Source organism: Oreochromis niloticus, linkage group LG4, assembly GCF_001858045.2.
Source record: "Oreochromis niloticus isolate F11D_XX linkage group LG4, O_niloticus_UMD_NMBU, whole genome shotgun sequence".
Lineage (NCBI taxonomy): Eukaryota > Metazoa > Chordata > Actinopteri > Cichliformes > Cichlidae > Oreochromis > Oreochromis niloticus.
In genome coordinates, this window is record NC_031969.2 from 34,084,683 (window position 1) to 34,104,574 (window position 19,892).

The following is a 19,892-nucleotide window of genomic DNA, read 5'->3' on the forward strand; positions in this document are numbered from 1 at the left end:
GCACCACAGACCTTAGCCCCTGCACAGAGACCTCCATCTTCAGAGGTTTTCTGATGAGTCTGCGGTGGTTGAATGCATGAGATGGAGTACCAGGCTGTGGTTGACTCCTTTGTCATGTGGTGCGAGCAGAATCATCTGCAGCTCAACATGACAAAGACCACTATAATTATAGTATTTATAGTCCTATATTTATAGGACTATAAATACCTCGAAGTACACACAGATAGTAAACTGGACTGGGTTAAGAGAGAGAGAGAGAGAGAGAGAGAGTCCAGACCTCAGCCTGACTGGGACGCTGTGTTGGGACCTTCAGAGAGTTGTGCATAAACAAATACCCACAAACCTCATTTGGATTTGTTTTTGTGAAATAAATAATGATGATCTAATAAGTTATGTGTTATCCATATGAGATTGATTTTAGATCATTTTAAGAACCACTAAGGATCAGATAATTTTTTATCCTGACACATAAAAGCTGAGAATCAAAACATATCTTTTGGGCATAAAGCAACAGTCAGCAATCATCATTAAAAACTGGATCAGCAGCCTTACAAAGTACAGGTGGGTCTTCATAGTAGTGAGTGGGTGTGTGGGCAGGAGCAATGACATCATCCCAAATCTCTACTGTGCAGATTCTCACAGTAGGTCACGTCTGTGGGAAATTTAAGTTTTAACTTTGGAAAAGTGTGAAGAAGTTTAGCCAGGTGATTCATCTATGATGGAACTATTGATCCAGCCGAACTATAAGCTTCAGAAAGGAACATCTGTAGTCTGATCGTCTTTTTTAACAGCTTTAGCAGAGTCATGGTCTGAATGCACTGGGCATACTAAAATGAGCTCTATAAACTCTCTATAGAAAGGAAAATTGAGAGAAGGGGACAAAGTAGGCCACAGCACAAAAAAATCACAGCGATCACCAACACAGCAGAAAGACAAACAGCAGCCGAAAGAGAAAACAGACAAACAATCTTGAAAGTAGAGATAGTGTCTGTCTCCTGAATCCAAACTGGAAGCTGGTTCCACAGAAGAGGGGCCTGAAAACTGAAGGCTCTGCCTCCCATTCTACTTTTAAATACTCTAGGAACAACAACAAAGAGCTGAGAATGAAGAATTATGTTTTAAGATAATAAGATACTATTTGATCTTTAAGATATGACGAATATCCAGAGCTTTATAAGCAAGCATTTCATCTGAGTCTGTGCAATGTGGGTGATTTTAAGCAGTGACTGAATTATCTATGCCTTCCTTCCAGAGGATTTAATTCAATTCAATTCAATTTTATTTACACAGCGCCAAATCACAACAAAAGTCGCCTCAAGGTGTTTTATACTGTAAGGTCGACCCTACAATAATACATACAGAGAAAAACCCAACAATCATATGACCCCCTATGAGCAAGCACTTTGGCAACAGTGGGAAGGAAAAACTCTCTTTTAACAGGAAGAAACCTCCGGCAGAACCAGGCTCAGGGAGGGGCGGGGCCATCTGCTGTGATTGGTTGGGGTGAGAGAAGGAAGACAGGATAAAGACATGCTGTGGAAGAGAGACAGAGATTAATAACAGATATGATTCGATGCAGAGAGGTCTGTTAACACATAGTGAGTGAGAAAGGTGACTGGAAAGGAAACACCCAGTGCATCATGGGAATCCCCGGCAGCCTACGTCTATTGCAGCATAACTAAGGGAGGATTCAGGGTCACCTGGTCCAGCCCTAACTATATGCTTTAGCAAAAAGGAAAGTTTGAAGCCTAATCTTGAAAGTAGAGACAGTGTCTGTCTCCTGAATCCAAACTGGAAGCTGGTTCCACAGAAGAGGGGCCTGAAAACTGAAGGCTCTGCCTCCCATTCTACTTTTAAATACTCTAGGAACAACAAGTAGGCCTGCAGTGTGAGAGCGAAGTGCTCTAATAGGGTGATATGGTACTACAAGGTCATTAAGATAAGATGGGGCCTGATTATTTAAGACCCTGTATGTGAGGAGCAGGATTTTGAATTCAATTCTGGATTTAACAGGAAGCCAATGAAGGGAAGCCAAAACAGGAGAAATATGCTCTCTCTTTCTAGTCCCTGTCAGGACTCTTGCTGCAGCATTTTGGATCAGCTGAAGGCTTTTCAGCGAGTTTTTAGGACTTCCTGATAATAAAGAATTACAGTCGTCCAGCCTGGAAGTAATAAATGCATGAACTAGTTTTTCAGCGTCACTCTGAGACAGGATATTTCTAACTTTAGAGATGTTGCACAAATGGAAGAAAGCAGTCTTACATATTTGTTTAATATGTGCGTTGAAGGACATGTCCTGGTCAAAAATGACTCCAAGGTTCCTCACAGTGTTACTGGAGGCCAAGGTAATGCCATCCAGAGTAAGAATCTGCTTAGATACCATATTTCTAAGATTTTCAGGGATGCAAATGCAGACTCAGGGCAGATAGACATGAACAAAAAAAACCCCCAACCTTTATTACAGCCAAAAGCAGACTCCAGAATCTCAAAGCCCATAAAATGAAATGCCAAAACTGAACCTACAAAATACCATAAGACACCAGGCGCAGGAACAGATGCTGGGACAAAGTGGACAGAGCTGGTGCAGATAAAATGGAGACAATAAAGACCAGTAACCATCAAAATAAAACAGGAAGTGAGAAATGGGAAAATGCAGACATGTGCATGAACTTAACGTAGGGGAGCTGACAGAACAGGATGCGAATACTGAGGGAACAAAAGAAACTCTAACACTAGATTTAATTATAACAGGAACTATAGACTCCAAAATACTAAATAAAACATAAATATCAATAAATCAAAGTATGAAGACCAAACCAAGAACGCATCCTAAACCCACAACCAGACCCATGACATTCTGTGCCTCACTTCCTGTCTTTCTCAGCTGCTCTGCGCAGCTTCGTGTGAAACGCCATCAGGTGTAATCACAGCTGTTCTGAGTCTGTGATCAGTTCCAGTAGCTGTTTGAGTGCAATGCAGCTTTTCTGCAGAGAGCCAAGTAAAACACGGTGAGCCCAGCTGGGCGTAGCCTGCATGTGCCACATGGACCGGCACATCCTGGGCCCATCTCGGAGGTGGTGGAGAGGTCGAGTGCAGTTTGTTTAGGGGTCGATCGATCTAAATATCTAAAGTATTGATACAACACTGGTACTGATATCAGATCGTTACTAGGGTGATGGGATCAGTAGCTGAGTGATTCGCCTTCTCTAAGGTCAGTACGTGGCTGCTGTTCATCACAGAATGGACACATCTGTGCAACCTCTGCTCCTCTCATGCAGACACACCTTGCTCCACCCCCTCTGTGATCATGTGACTCAGCAGCACTGAGCACAGCAGCAAACAAGCGGCAAAAGAAAAGAAGAAAAAGGACGGAAATTCTTCAGACGGACACACACCCTCAGGACAGAGGTCAGAGGTCAGTGTCACAGTCCCTCCAGAGAAGCAAAGAATTACCAGGTAGCTTCTACAGTGCTGAAAATAATGTTTCATTCATAACGGATGCCAGGTATTCAGCATGAATTATGTTTGTTGATAGCTGTTACTTTTCAGACTGATTACCTGCAGACTATATCCAGACATTCAGGTAATAAATTCAGCCCACTGGATTGTGTTAAGTAAATAATTTTATTGGAAATGAAAAAACATATCTCGAACATCAAGAATGACTCTATTACGTCTGAATATTAGAGCCACTTGTGTTTAATGTCAGGTCTATTTTGTTCACATAACAAATTTAAATAACAGGAGCTGACCCAAAGTGCTTTAAAGAGAGACACGTTTACACTCAGGTCCCTAAAAACCAACGATCCATTCTCTTCCACTTATCCCTGTCAGGGTCGCGGTGGGCTAACGTAGGGCAAGAGACGGGGCACACCCTGGACAGGTCACCAGCCTGATGCACGACTAACACAAAGAGACAGACAACCAAAAACTAAAAGACAAAGTTTCAAGTTAATTTCGTCTATAAATCACTTCTTAATCAGCTGAATAATGACAGGAGAGAAACAGGTTTGTCTCAATCATGTTTGATTTATTGATGAGATTCTGCTGTTAATATCTGACTGAAGCTGCATTATTTCACACACTGATTCGTACATTAACATCTTAACTCTGTTACATCATAGAAAGGAATGAAAAAGCACCACAAAGAAAGGAAAAGAAAAAAGAAAACAATCTTTCTTTTTTTTAAACATGTCCACTGAGTGGAAGCACAAAATCCATCAGGCTTTAACATTTAACATGTTTTTCAGAAAACCAAAGAAAAGAACTTTGATAGAAAAATACAGTCTGTGCTGCAGATTCTCCAGAAAGCATCTGTTCTCAGGTTTCCCTGTAACTGCAGCAGAGGCACAGAAAGAACTCAGATCTTTATGGAGAAGAAATCTTTGCAATTTTAGACACAAAAGTTGCACCTGCCCCACATATATATATATATATATATAGATACACACACGTATGTCCTGCTCTTATTGTTTTTTCCTGATTATTCCTTGTTCACCATCAATAAAAGGAAAAAAACACAATTGAAAAAAGCACAGAAGTATTTGCATTAAATCATTTAGAATATAATGTTGCAGCTGGAAAATATGGAGTCCAATTGAATCTGTGAGCATGTAAATGTCACTTCTGCTATCATGCAAATTATAATAATGATAAAATACATGATTTATTTATTTGTTGTCTTGATCTCAGTCTGCAGAGGAACCGAATCTGTCAGATTAATAACTCGGATTAAAAACATCAAATATTTCCCTCTTGTTTGTTTCTCTGACTGAGCTGCAGATTTAATACAGCAGATTTAATTAATCGATCATTTTTTAATCATGAGTAAAGTCTCATTTTTTCTTCTGTTATTTAATTAACTTGCTCTAAACTCTGTGATTCTTTTGTGAATAGAGGCCAGTTTTTTATCCTCATTTCTTGTGTTTCTGAGCCACCTTCTCCGTGTATTTACTGAAATAGTCTGACACTTTTCTATGTAGTTGAAACAGGAACTTGCTTAATTCGCCCCCTCCAGTTACCAACTCAATAAATTTGGTCAGTGTGTCATTCACATTATCTTTCTGTCCCGTCTTCTCTAGTTCCTGCATTTTCTGGCAGAGGGCTTCCTGTGCCCTCTTGAACATTTCCTCTGTGTAACACTCCCATTTGTTGTTTTCAGCCACCTCTCTCAGCTTGTCCACTAACTTTCTCACTTGATCTTGGACCTTGCCACTATCGACATCAATATCACTGCATTTCTCTTTTTCACACCCAAAATTTGTCTCAATGAAACTCATTATTTCATCTCTATCCTTTGGTTTCAACTCTTCATCGTCATGGGTGATCAAGGGTAAAAAGTAACGCACTGACTCGTCACCAAAGAACTCCCTAACGAGTTTCATTCGCTCCATGTCATGTGTTTTAAAGCCGTTCTCCCAGTCTTGCACGAACAGAAACACATGGGGACCAGGAGAAAAGATGGATGCTGTAGTTCCTTTCTGCATTTCCTTTGACACTTCAGTGTTTTCTGTCTCGTCGACTTGACTTGGACTGTCTTGGATCAGAGTCTTCACCAAAACCATTGTAAAGTCTTCCTGCACAGCATTTTCTTTCAGGAAGTCTTCAATTTGTGAAGTCAAGTTTTCAGTCTTTCCAATGAAGACAATCCTCAGCTCCTTTGGCCCTGTTGGAGAATTTATACTGACATATATAATTACAGTTATCAATCAATGTAAGTTCTGTTGCAGTCATCTGGCTTTAGGAGTTCTCAACTTATACAGTGAACTGTGAAAAGTGTTGGCTGCCTTCCTGATTTCCTATTTTTTGTATGTTTTTCACGCTTAAATGTTTCAGATCATCAAACAAATTATAATATTAGACAAAGATAACACAAATAAACACAAAATGCAGTTTCTAAATGAAGGTATTAATTATTAAGGGGGGGAGAAAACAGATCTACATGGCCCTGTGTGAAAAAGTGATTGCTCCCTAAATGTAATAACTGGTTGAGCAACCTAATCAACAACGACTGCAATCAAACATTTGCACTGACTGGCAATGAGTCTTTTACATCTGTGGAGGAATTTTGACCCACTCATCTTTGCATAATTATTGTAATTCAGTCACATTGGAGGGTTTTCGAGCACAAACCGCTGTTTGAAGGTCATGCCACAGCATCTCAATCGGATTCATCAGATTCAGGTGAGGACTTAGACTAAGCCACTCCAAAGTCTTCATTGTCTTTTCTTAAGCAATTCAGAGGTTAGTTTTACTCCAAATGTAACAGGACACACACCTTCCAAAAAGTCTATCTTTTGTCTCATCAGTCCACAGAGTGTTTTCATAAAGGTTTTGGGGATCATCCAGATGTTTTCTGGTTCCTTTTGCTCAGCAGTGGTTTTTGTCTTGGAACTCTGCCATGCAGGCCATTTTTGGCCGGTCTCTTTCTTATGGTGGACTCATGACATTAACTGAGGCAAGTGAGACCTGCAGTTCTTTTCATGTTTTTCTGGGGTCTTTTGTAACATCTTGGATGAGTCCTCGCTGTGCTCTTGGGGTAATTTTGGTCGGCCGGCCACTCCTGGGAAAGTTAACCACTGTTCCATGTTTTCACTGTTTGTGGCTAATGGCTCTCACTGTGGTTTGCTGGAATCCCTCTGCTTTATAAATGGCTTATAACCTTTTCCAGACTGAAAGATCTCAGTTACTTTGTTTTTCATTTGTTCCTGAATTTCTTTGGATCGCGGCATAATGTCTGACTTTGTCAGGCAGGTCCTATTTAAGAAAATTCTTGATTGAGAACAGGTGTGGCAGTAATCGGGACTGGGTGTGTCTAGAGAAACTGAACACAGCTTTCCAAAAATGTGATACACCACTGTTAATTTATGTTATAACAAGGCAAGGGGGCAGTCACTTTTTAACACAGGGCCATGTAGGTTTGGGTTTTTTCCCCCAAACACCCAAACAAAATAATAAACACCTTCATTTAGAAGTTGCATATTGTGTTTGCTTGTGTCATCTTCAATTTAATCTTGTTTGATGATCTGAAACATTTAAGTGTGACAGGAGAGGGATCGTCCCCCCGACACGCTCCCATGCAGTCCAGACTGACTGGTTGACAATCAACATTCAGCCAGAGCAGAGAGGGGAGTTCATCAGGAATGGGAGAACCACCAAAAACTCCTTGTATTTTGTATAACTTTGCTCTTCTATGTGATTGGCTGATGAACCAATAACAGCACAAGGATGAGAGGCCAGCTATACCACATACTTTGTACACTGCCTGCATCGGGCAGCAGGGCTCTGTGCAAACAGTCCCTGGACTGAATCAGATAGTGAACGTGTCTTGTCTTGTTACCTGATTACTTTCACCTGTTTCTACCTTCACCCACTGTGTCGTTTTCTCACATTAGCCTCCCATGTACTTAAAGCCTCAGTTTGAATGTGCTCATTGTTACTATTTGCTTTCCATTTCTGTCTTTTGTCTTCCTGTGAGTTTTTCCCCACTTGATTTGTTGATAATGTTTGCTACCAGTTGTTTGAATTCATCGTCGCCAAAATAAAGGTTAGTTTTTGTTTATTTACTATTCAAATCTACACTTAAGGTCCAAACCTTTCATACACATGGCAAATATTTTTAGGAGCATTGAAGATTGTCACACTTTTAGTTTACTGGCCTGGGAATACAATTAAATTTTAAATGTAAGAAAGTCCCAAAATATTATAATTTTATATTTTTTAAATTGATAAACATCAGAAATTAGATTTAATTTCTCCTTTCATATCAAGTAATCAAGGCTCAGCAAACCATACTTTAATAGTGAATGTAATTTCATAATAAAATGTAAGCTCAAAAGATTTTAAACCATTAAGTAGAAAATTAATAAATTCAGCAGTGGACAGAAATCAGTCTACAGCTGAACTCGTCACTGCCATTAACAGCTGTTCTATTTAAAAAAAAAGAAAACAAAAACATCCAATTAATTAATTTAGTCAAAAAAAATGTAAAATGTTGCAAATAACAGCAATTGTTTGATCAAAGCTGGCACGTGGCCCATACAAGGGTTAAGAATGAACATGTAAGCTGCTATGATACTCTACTGATACTGACTGCATCTGTGCAGTTTTATTTATACAGCACCAAATCACAACAACAGTCACTTTATATTGTAAGGTAGACCCTATAATCATATCAGTTACATTGTTTAGCTTCATTACACTGGAAATTTTTGGTGCCAGTTCATGATAAAGTTATCAGACAGAAATTTCTAGCCTTTTATGCACATGCATGACTGAGTAATGTAATATAACAATGTAAAAATGTAACATCAGTATAAGACATATTAATTGTGAGTTGAAGCAGCATGTGAATATTGCTGGGAATTAAATAAGTAGAAAACATATGCAAATTAGGTCCACAAGACAAGACTAAATTAACTAAAACAAAAACAGCAAGCTAACATTTGCAGGTGAAAAAGATTAACATTAAAATGTATAAAAGTGTAGGATGTATAAGTGAGTTTCTGGTGGGTAATAAGACCTGAAAACAGTAACAGGAAGAGAAATGGCATTGCTCTGCTGGTTTACAACCTCAGTGCAACTAAAATATATTTACCAGAACTGGACATGGTTCCTGGTCGTGCTGGTTGATCTCAGAAGTCTTGGGAGAGTTGATGTGGTGTAGTTGTAGTTTGTACAGTTTGTTTTCAACTTTATACTCCAAACTGCCTTTAGATCCCTCCCACTAAAGACAGGTCATCTGTTACCTCACCAGTTTGACAAACAGCCAACCAATCAGAGACCAGAAAACAAAATCTGTGCAAGCAGCAAAGAAAAGTCCACTTTACCTTAGATGTGAGCACATTTTAGTTGCCTTTAATTTTATATAAACATTGTTTTATATAGAATTTATAGTATCATATGTCACTGTTTCCATGCATCCACCTGTTCCCATGTGGCATGGAAGCTGTGGCATTCACTTACCTTTACCTGGAATGCAGCTCCCAGAGAAGACAAATCAAGGAAGCTAACAAATGGTCGATTTAGAGAAAAATCGTCTTTGGATTTAGAGAGGGCAGTCTGGGGAATGAACTTTCTAATCTGGTATTATCACTCGTTAACCTCAATCTTCAGTAGCGGATGTGAATTATTGCTGCATGGAGCAGAATTAACAAATGATGGAACTGTAGGGTGGTTTTTGTTGGCGTTTCTTGCCTGTTGGCCTTTCCATGACAGCAAGAAGATTTTGTAAGAATCATGAGAGATTATCAACTAAACCTGCAGACGACCCAGTCCTTCTTTACCTGACACAGAAAACAGTTCCATGTACTGAGGTCGCTGTCTCATTTACACAAAAGGTTTTCTTTGACTGAGGTGAGTGACGTGGCTGTCTCGTCTAACTTTTCAGCGCAAAAGGTTACAGGTGGTAAATGGATGTGTTTGAACTCAAACTACGAACTTTATGAACTAGCTCTAACCAGGTACCTGGCAGTGCCTGAACATAACCATCACTACTTTTTAAGTGCCTACATTTAAAAAAAGAAGGCAACTTCTGTGCCACAGTAGTAAAACATGCTTTGGTTGGGTCTTGGAAAGCTTCAGGTACTTAATGTTGAAACTCATCAGAAGGTACCATCAAAAAGGTCAAATGAACAGACTATGGATGAAAGTATTAAAAATAATCACCATACATTTTTCTTTATGTTGGAATAGAGAGGATACGATTCTACTTTGATATAGTACCCAGTGATATAGTGAAGCCTTTGAAATAATATTGGGCCTCATTATTCAAGACTTTGTATGTGAGGAGAAGAATTTTAAATCCTGTTCTGGATTTAACAGGGAGCCAGTGTGCGAGAAATACCCTCTCTCTTTCTTGTCCCTTTCATACTTTTTCATTTCAATTCAATAAAATTCAATTTTATTTCTATAAAGCCAAATCACAACAACAGTCACCTCAAGGTACTTAATACTGTAATGTAAAGAGCCTACAATAATATAGAGAAACCCCAACAATCAGGCAACTCCCTGTGAGCAACCACTTTAGAAGTCCTTAAGACATTCCTGCAGTTTAACTAATTGGTGTGTGTTACCTGGCTTCATGGACAGATAGAGCTGCGTGTCATCTGCATAGCAGTGAAAATTTATGCTATGTCTTCTAATGATGCTGCCTAAGGGAAGCATGTATAATGTAAACAGAACTGGTCCTAGCACTGAACCCTGTGGAACTCCATAATTGACCTTAGTGTGTGAAGAGGACTCTCCATTTACTTGAACAAATTGGAGTCTATTAGATAGATATGATACAAACCACTGCAGTGCAGTACCTGTAACACCTACAGCATGTTCTAATCGCTCTAATAGGATATTATGGTCAACAGTATCGAACGCAGCACTGAGGTCTAGCAGGACAAGCACAGAGATGAGTCCACTGTCAGAGGCCATAAGAAGATCATTTGTAACCTTCACTAAAGCTGTTTCTGTGCTGTGATGAGCTCTGAAACCTGACTGAAACGCTTCAAATAAGCCATTCCTCTGCAGATGATCTGTTAGCTGTTTGACAACTACTCTTTCAAGGATGTTTGATATGAAAGGAAGGTTGGAGATTGGCCTATAATGAGCTAAGACAGCTGGGTCTAGAGATGCATTTATAACTCTATCCCTCCTAACGTTGGCCTGTAGAGTCTGAGATGAACCTTTTGGATTCCTTGCACTGATTTTGTGACATAAAGGTGAGAAATAAAAATTACAGTATAGTGAATCTGAATCAGAATGCTGTGTTAATCCCAGTGAGAATGTGCTCCAGAAGCTCAATGAAAATATAAATATTGAAAACTGAAGAATGTAACCTCTATATAAGAATATGCAAAAATGAGACACTCCATTAAAGGTGAAATTTTTACTCTTTTTGCAGGTGCTTCCCATAGGGGTACTGAGGCTCCGCCCTGGAGCCAAACCCAGGGAGGGTGCCCAAGGTCGAGTGCCTAGTGGCCAAGCCTTAGTCCACGGGGCCCGACTGGGCACAGCCTGAAAAAGGGACATTCCTGTAGGCCCAGGCGGTGTGGTAGGTGTAGGATACAGTGTGTGCTGGGTGGCAGCCAGTTGCGGAGACGCTGGTGGCCCGATCCCCGGCTACCCGGACTAGCGATTTTGACATGGAATGTTACCTCTCTGCTGTAAAGGAACCTGATCCAGTACATGAGATTGAGATGTACCGGCTAGATATAGCCTCAGCGCTTGGCTTTGGGTCCGGAACCAGGAGCTGGACTCTGTCTCAGTCTGGAGTTAACTTTGGTGAGAGGCGACAGGCTGGGGTGAGTATCTTTGTGTCCCCTCTGCTTGCTGCCTGTACATTGGAGATTTTCCCAGTGGATAAGAAGGCTTATTCCCTGTGCCTTCAGATTGGGAAAAAGGTCCTGACTGTTGTGTGCACCTATGTGCCAAATGACAGTTCAGTGTACCCGGCCGTCTTGGAGTCCCTGGATGGGGTGCTTGAGGGTGCTCTACATGGGGAGTCTGTTGTGTTACTGGGAGACATCAATGCTGTTGTGGGCAATGACAGAGAACTGGAAGGGTCATGACTGGGGGAAATGGCCTGCCAGATCTGCACCCAAGCAGGGTTCTGTTACTGGACTTCTGTGCAAACCACAGTTTTTCCATAATAAACACCATGTTGGAGCATAAGGGTGTCCATAAGTGCACATGGCACCAGGACACCCTATGCTGCAGGTCAGTGATGGATTTTGTAATGGTATCATCAGCTCTGCAGCCATATGTCCTGGACACTCGGGTGAAGAGCCGTGCTGAGCTGTCAACTGATCACTGTATGGTGGTGAGTTGGATCAGGTGGTGGGGGAGGATGCTAGACAGACCTGGGGGTCCTAAATGTATAGTGAGGTTTCAGTGAGAACACCTGGCAGACATCTCCATCCGCAAGATCTTCAACTCCCTCGTCTGGCAGAGCTTCGACAACATTCCAAGGGAGACTGGGGACACATGTTCACCACAAGGGCGTAGATTTGGTTTTGGTATTGGTGGGGACGGATGATTCAACCATCGAACCCCGCCCTGTTTCTTTTTTTTTCCTTTTTGTCTTTGCTTCAGGATAAAAAAAGGAGAAATATACTTGCCTACATATGCTATTCTACATGCTTTTAAACCATTTAAAATTACAATTCATACTTTTACGTGTGAATTATATGATGTTAAATTACTATGAAACAAATGACTGACTAAGTATTTTAGACTTTAGTTTACTTCAGCCATATTCCATATAAATCAGGTATCATACAAAAATAAAAATAGGTTCAAATACATTTATGACAATAAAAAAAATATGACTTTAAGGACTTAACAACATTAGTTCAGTTATAGTGCACCAACATCTCTGATACATTAGCACTAAGGGAACACTGAATGACCTGGTGGTTTTTGTCCATAAAACTACTCATCTAAGATTACCACAAAGTAAAAGATCTCTCAGCAAAATTATGCAACATTTTAGGCACTATTGCCCCGATCAACTCAGTGAGCTGTTTATTCTAAACATGAACTACTGTTACAGCAACAGACATGGACTACTGGTGCCCCACACAACAACTCAATGTCCACTATGTGAAGCAGCCAAACACATGCCTTCTCCTCTCATTAATCTATAGCACCAAATCATCAGTCAGTCACCTGTGACCTCGCCTCTTCACCTCTGTCCGAGCTACAACATGGCAGAGCTGCCTCTGTCACCTGATGAATAACAGTGAGACATTCCAAATACATACAGTCACACATGTGCTTCAAATACAGTAATGAACCATCAAGTCATCAACTGTGATCTTGTATCACCATTACTCTCTGAGCTTTGTGTTGGTTCTTCTGTCACCTGACAAATAGGACATACATGACAATAAGAATAAAATGTGGAGCTGCTTCAGTGTTTCTGTCAATGTGTGCAGATCTTGACTCATCAGTAATGTTTGTAGTGTGAGTGCATTTTTCTCCTCCTTGCAGGTCCTTGCAGCGCAGGCTTGCCGCTGCTAAAATTAAACAGAGCTCCCTGAAAGGCACAGCCAATCACATTGGCCATATTTGTCACATGAGGTAGGACTCCAGTAGAGAACGTAATTTAACTCTTTCTGTAACGCTGGGTGAATGAGACGTTGACAGATCTTTTTTTGTTTGTTTGTTTTCTTTGTTTTTCTTTACTCGAAGAGATCAAATTATTGGTCTGGACAATTCAATAATTGCTGGATATTGGTGGGGACATGTCCCTTCCCCCATGCCAAATCTACACCCTTGGTTCACCACCTCCATTCAGCACCTCCTTTGCTGAAGCTGCTGCTCTGAGTTGTGGCCACAATATCGATTCATTAAATCCTGAATCAGTTTTTAAATATAAATTCATTTTGCCAGAAACGCCAGAATCTAAAGCTCACAAAACTTTTTCAACAACTGCCAAACAGCTGCTACCTTCCATTCATATCAAACATTCTAGAAAGAGTAGTTGTGAGACAGCTTTCTGATCGTCTGCAGAGGAATGGCTCCACAGTGAAAATAAGTTTTACAGTTTAGAGCAAAATGTCAAAATAATTCTATATATTTATAATTGAGCTATGTGTATATATTAGAGCTTTTGCTTCTTCTTTGTAATATATTGTATTATTTCATTTAGTTGAGTCTGTTACTGTTCTTACTGTCTTGGAGCAAGTGTGACCACATAATTTTCTTTGCGATTAATAGAGCATCCTGATTCTGAGTCTGTACTTAAAAATACTTTGCTTCTGGTGATAAATAAAACGGTGTGTGCTCAGGAAAGCATGGCCTTATTTACTGAGGATTTCAGGCATTTCAGCAAGTGTGTTTCCCTCTGCCTCTGTTGTCACTTTTGGTTTTGCCCTGTTAGGTGCACTGTTTTTGTGCCTGGGCTGTACAGTTTAACAAAGACATATATGCCCCCAGCAATGGTGAACACTGTGTGCCAGGGCAGCCTGGGAATGGCTTGTTGTCTACGGCATTGTCACTCTTACCTGCAAATCACCCGAGGTCCGCCCATTGCCCATTTCCCTGTGTGTGGTTTAGCTAATGACATGTAAGGTGCAATATGGTTTATCGGGGTCTCTGAGTTTGCAGGTCACGACTGCGTAACCTGTGTTGTCCCACTAAGAATGTTTCACCAGCAATGTTGTGGATTTTGCTTTTCATACTTCAGGTCCCAGAGAATGTTTAGAAGACATGGTGCCGGGTCAGCAGGGTTTCTGCATCATGCGGTGGCCTACATAGTAGAGGTGGGCAAACTGATCCAAGTATCGATACTTTGTTTCTCTTTGTTCAGTGAATAAATAATCTTTTTTGAAATGAAAACATATACCTCAAACATGCACTATAAAAAACGTCTGAACCTCTTTGTGTTGACCGTCACATCTACTTACCCACTACGAGCCTACAGGACATTTAAACAACAGAAGTAGACCAAAAGGCTTTAAAGGTGGGAACATTTACATTCCAGGTCTCAAAAAAACAGTTTCAAAATACACAAAGAGCTGAAAGGTGTGTTTTGTTTTGTCAACAGTGATTTAGAGATCATTCAAATGTGTGAAGAATTTACAAATTGATGATTAATCTCATAAGTCATGACACAGGAGGATACCGTGTCTTATCTCCTCCAGCCTCACATTGATTGTAAGGTGCTTTTGCCATAAAGGCAAAACCACAAGTGCTCTCGGGTCTCTATGGCACATTAACTTTGTGTAACCAGAACACGTCCGGTTCCGGCTTCCTGCAATTCCTGCCCATCTGTGTTCCAACATTTCTTCCAACTTTATCCCGGAACAGATATGTGTTTGATGCTCTTACAGAAAATGAATGTCAGCAGATTACGTTTCACACTCCACTCAGCTAACAGACGTGTACAGATGCTGTTCCTTTGTATGATGATTAAATGAGTAAAATGCTTATTTTGTTTGCTATAGTCTCAGATTATTCATATTATAAATATTAAATGTAGCTTATATTTTTACACTTTCTGTAACATGAATGAACACAGACATCAAAAAGGTGTTGAAATGATTCTGAAGAACGGCTCAGTCTTTCTTTTTTTTTTACAGCAGATAAAATCGACCTTTAGCTGTGGTATGAAGTGGGTTTAATTACTCTCTGTCTGTACTTGCCTTTGCCCCTTTTCCAGGGAAGGGTATTAATGTCTCAGAGTCATGTTACTGAATAAATCTACCTGTGAGAACAAAGACAAATATTTCCTGCAGAAGACTTTTAATAACCATCCATGTAACACACAAAAGGTTCATGTGGGTGTGAGGTCCCAGCCCATTGTTCATTCAGTAGTGCTGGTTTCAGTCATTGTGCAAATGTTCTGTTTATACGGTTGGAAACCTGCAGTAAAAAGTAAAAACTGGATGATTGAGCATGCATCAAGACATCCATGTAAGATTTTCCAGTTAGTGATTTTTAACACCACTTATTTTCCGTGATCTTTGTTCCTCCATCAAATCAAAAGCACTCCAATTTATGTACATGAAGACAAATTATTTCATACGTGCTTCATGAACTGTCCTTGTGTGTGTACATTAAAAAAGCATTTTGTGTCTGTGTTGTTGCGAACACTTACACAGTCAGCTCATTCAAACCACACGTCTCAGTTCTGTCTTGAAATTTGGATGAAAAATTGCGCAGCGTTTTTCACTTCACAGAGAATGGCAGGATTGTTTTTCTTTATAGATAAAATCTTTGATCGTGGCATGAAAACAGTTGATTTGGGCTGTGTTTGTGCTTGCCTTCGGACTTTCAGGGAAGTGTGTCAGGATGCCAAACTCTACATGTGAGGACAAAGACAAATATTTCCTGTAGACTTTTTCTTTCCTTTTGTTGGGTTTATGTTTTATTATTGTCATTTATGCTTAGAAGTATATAAATGTTTGTAGCTTGATGGAGGTTTGATCCTTAGCAGTCTGTAAAGACTCTGTGTGCCTTCCAGAGTGTTCTGGCATGGATCACACACCTCCTAGGTTGAGAGAGGTTGTATCTTCTCTTGCTGATTTATGGTAGGAGGGACACCTACTCTGTATCTGTTTAAGTATAAGAGCCCTTTGTTTAGGTGGACCACAGGACTCCTGGCACCAGCTTTGGGGAGTCGTCACAGGGTCACATCTTGACCCACATACACACACATACCTACACGGCACACAGAAAAGGTACTCTTCACATGTATGCCTGTGTAAGACGTCATATGTTAATGAACTTATGCATAGTCATGTAACCACAATAAAGAGCAGTGTTACGAGGGAGCAGACGAGAGCAACTGGGGTCAAGCGAAGGAACGGCGCTCGTCACAGTTTTCTCCCTCGTGCACAAGTAACACAAAGAACTTTGGTGACTTGCGTCTTGTTTTTGCTGTTGTATTAGAATTGTCTCGTTCCAGCGGTGGGTCTGTGTCAGACAAACTGTCAGGAGTTTTCCTGTATTGCAACTCAGGTCACAATAAAGACACTCAGACAGGTTAGCGTGTACATGGGTGAGACTCACGGAGACTCGCACCCTGCAATAGTTGTCAGCCTTTATTTATAGCATTCTTAGAGACGTACAGGAAGAGATAAAATAGAACTGTGCTGCATGCAGGCTTCCTGTTGAACAGACCGTAACTTCTCTATTTAAGCTGAATACTAAAAGAGCAAACACATCTAGATAATGAAATGTACTTTTAAGCATAACATAATAAAAATCCTAAAATCCTAAAACCCCTTAACATTCCCACCTGTTGTTTGATCTTTCCTCCTATATATGTACATAGCAACCACTAACATTGTATCAGTCTACGGCCACTTGTAAACATTTTTAGCCAAGACATCATAAAATACTGGGTTTTGTGAGTATGTTATATCCAAGTGTCTATCTCATTATCATCTTCTTCATTCTGTGATAGGGTGATGTAAGCATGAATTGAAGCAGTTACCATTTTTGATACCATGTTCTTCAAACAAGGTATGACACATGAAGTGAACAGACACAATAACAGTATTATAACACCAACAAAAACAAGTCCTTTAATCAGCAGGGATTAAGAGCCATGTAAGCCAGTCTTCCGTGTTTGTGGCAGAGTCTCGTTGTTGTGCATCCCGAAGTTGTCTGAGTGTTTTCAGAGCATCAGTCATGTTTGGTGAGTGCACATTATCTGGAATGTATGTGCAACATGTGTTGTTAAAGAGGACACATAGTCCTCCTTTCTCGGCGAGAATCATGTCCAACGCTACCCTGTGTTGCATTACCGCAACGCGCAGAGCGTCAATTTCTTGATCCTGTTCGTCGTCGATTTTACATGAAGCATTCAGAAAAAGTCCAAAACGGTAGTTCAGAGTCTCTATCCTTAAAGCGTGTTTTCTACCCCCACCCATGGGAAGAGTGGATGAGTAACTTTTTGTCTGTCAGTCCAAAGTTTAAATTCCTCTGGGACATCGGAACCCCATATGGAATCATGCTGCTTGAGGTCTGGGGTGCTTCGTCTTTTTCTTGTTGTTGACGTCGAAGTTGACGTGGCGTCCATGGTTATCTTGAAAGTGTGGTCAGATGTGAAAATGGGAGCGCACTGACCTGTCCAATTCCCAGGAAGGATAAAATAGGCCCGTTGGCCACAGAGCCAGGCCATCCCTTGCACCCAGAAGGTGCCATTTGAGATGTTGCTGCTCTTCACGGGCCCTCCAGGAGCGTGCGTTTGTACTGCTTTGCAGTTGGTGGTGTTTCCCATTGGCGTGGATCCGTTCTCTTGGCAGTAGCATGGGCTGTGGCTCAAATTCCCATTGTTTTCAAGAAAGACTGGGAATGATTTAGCCTTACTTCTGTGCTTCACTTTCAGGTCAGCCCAGAACCATTCGTCACATGTGCCATTTCGTAGTCCTATCTGGAGAGGTTCCTCATGGTTGACCACGATTCCCTGGAATTGATACCCAAGGCTGGCGTAGCTTGCGGCACACTTTGCCTGAATTATGTCCATTGCCTTCGCGTACAAGGTGGCGTACTGTGTCGTTGGGGGCATATAGGAGCAAACATAGCAGTCTTTCCTGGGTGTGCTGTCATGTATATATCGATACTAGAGATGGACCGATCCGATATTAGGTATCGGTATCGGTCCGATACTGACGTAAATTACTGGATCGGATATCGGCGAGAAATAAAAAATGTAATCCGATCCAGTAAATATAAAAAAAGCACCTCACAAAACTTGCGACACGGCGTAACTCGGCTCATAACCGTAGCAGTCGGAGCAGTGTGCTCACGTGATAGAGCGGCTGTGTGTATTTGTAGCCTCGCTAGCAAACCAGCATTTCATCTCCGAGGAAGTTATCCCAGAGAGAAGTAAAGCAAGTGTGTAAGTTCATCTCTGAATGTTTGTAAAGCTTACCTGCGTTAAGCTTAACCACCGATATATGGAGCGTCTGCCTCTCTCTCTCCCTCCCTCTCCTGCCGCTACTTCATGAAACTCCTTAATGATCAGCTGATCGGCTTTTCTGTCGTGAGTCCGTCTCTCTTCTTTGTTTTTGGCCCACTTTGCACCAGAAAGAGGAAACCAGCGGCTGAACAACAGCAGCACGTTTAAGCTTGATAAGCTGTTGTTAGAATGTATTTAATATTACTTTCTACACCAGGATCCTTTTCTACGTAGCTGACGGCTGGTAACTGTGCAGGGGCGGATCTAGCAAAGTTTAGCCAGGGGGGCCGATAGGGCATGAACAGGGAAAAGGGGGCACAAAGACATGCTTTTCTTTCTTATTCTCATTTAAAATGTCGAGCTTTTAATAAATAATTATCTGAATCTTACACCCAAAGTTTTAATCTGATGTAAAATGTATAGAAGTCCATTACTGTATATAGTAACTGTTAAGTCTAATATACCCTAGTAAGCTATAGTACTTTTTCCTTTGGGAAAGTACCATCTGTGCACTCTGCAATTCTGTTGAAGAAAGATGTTGAATCTATTTAATTATTCTTGAAAAATAATTTATTTCTGTGCATTTTTTTTCACACTGCATCAAATTAAAGTTGATTATGTCGATTAAGCATCATGAGGTGGAGGGTGGGGGGGTGGTTCCCTTTTTTTTTTGTGGGAGTTTGCAACCCTATTAGTTAGGTTGCTTAATATTTCTGTTAAGTACTCTTTAAAATACCAGAATAGGGAGGATGGTGCAGGTTTAAGTTTATTAGATTGATCAGTGTTGCTGAACTATGAAATATTTTGGGTGCAGTGTATTTTTTACATACAGGTATAACAGAATAGCTTTAGTGTTGTTGTTTATTTAAACTTGAGTATGAACTTATACAAAATGCAGCAAGATATTAAAAAAACAGTTTTATTGATTAAAAAACACACTATATCGGATTAATATCGGTATCGGCAGATATCCAAATTTATGATATCGGTATCAGACATAAAAAAGTGGTATCATGCCATCTCTAATCGATACCATGCGTTATTCATCCATGGGTGAATGTGGTCTTGTGTCATGTCACGAAGATGTGAGTTGTCATGTGTCCATCTTGTCTGCAGGTGGTGTTGTTCATCTTCTTTCTTTCGGGTGAGTGTTAATAAACTCACCAGGAGTGCAACATTAGCCACTAGGAGGACGAGTGTCTTCATGATGACCAGACACACCTGTGACCTCTGATGAGTAGACTACCGGCATGAAGAAGAGGGCGGGGTGTACCCGATCAGCCCTCCCTCCACCAATAGATCACCAGGAGTTAGGGGTGTCGGCGTCTAAACGTCTAGGTTGTCACTCACTTTTTTGCAGTGGCTTTGATGAATCCAGGACGGTCTTTCTGCTATTTTGCAGGCAGTGGGTGTGGTGAGTAGCACTTGATAAGGACCTTCCCACCTTGGTGAGCTCCAATTTTTCCTTTGGAGTACTTTGATCAGG

General features: G+C 40.7%; 1 protein-coding gene across 1 annotated transcript; it reads right to left on the reverse strand.

Moving 5' to 3' along the window:
* Positions 1-4,009: 4,009 nt before the first annotated feature.
* LOC102076770 (GTPase IMAP family member 4-like) lies at positions 4,010-8,693 on the reverse strand. Its single transcript, XM_005469150.4, has 2 exons — positions 8,597-8,693; positions 4,010-5,665 (listed from the first exon to the last, which is right to left on the reverse strand). The coding sequence occupies exons 1-2, from the start codon at positions 8,607-8,609 to the stop codon at positions 4,914-4,916; spliced, it is 765 nt and encodes a 254-aa protein (XP_005469207.1). The 5' UTR covers positions 8,610-8,693; the 3' UTR covers positions 4,010-4,913.
* Positions 8,694-19,892: the final 11,199 nt, after the last annotated feature.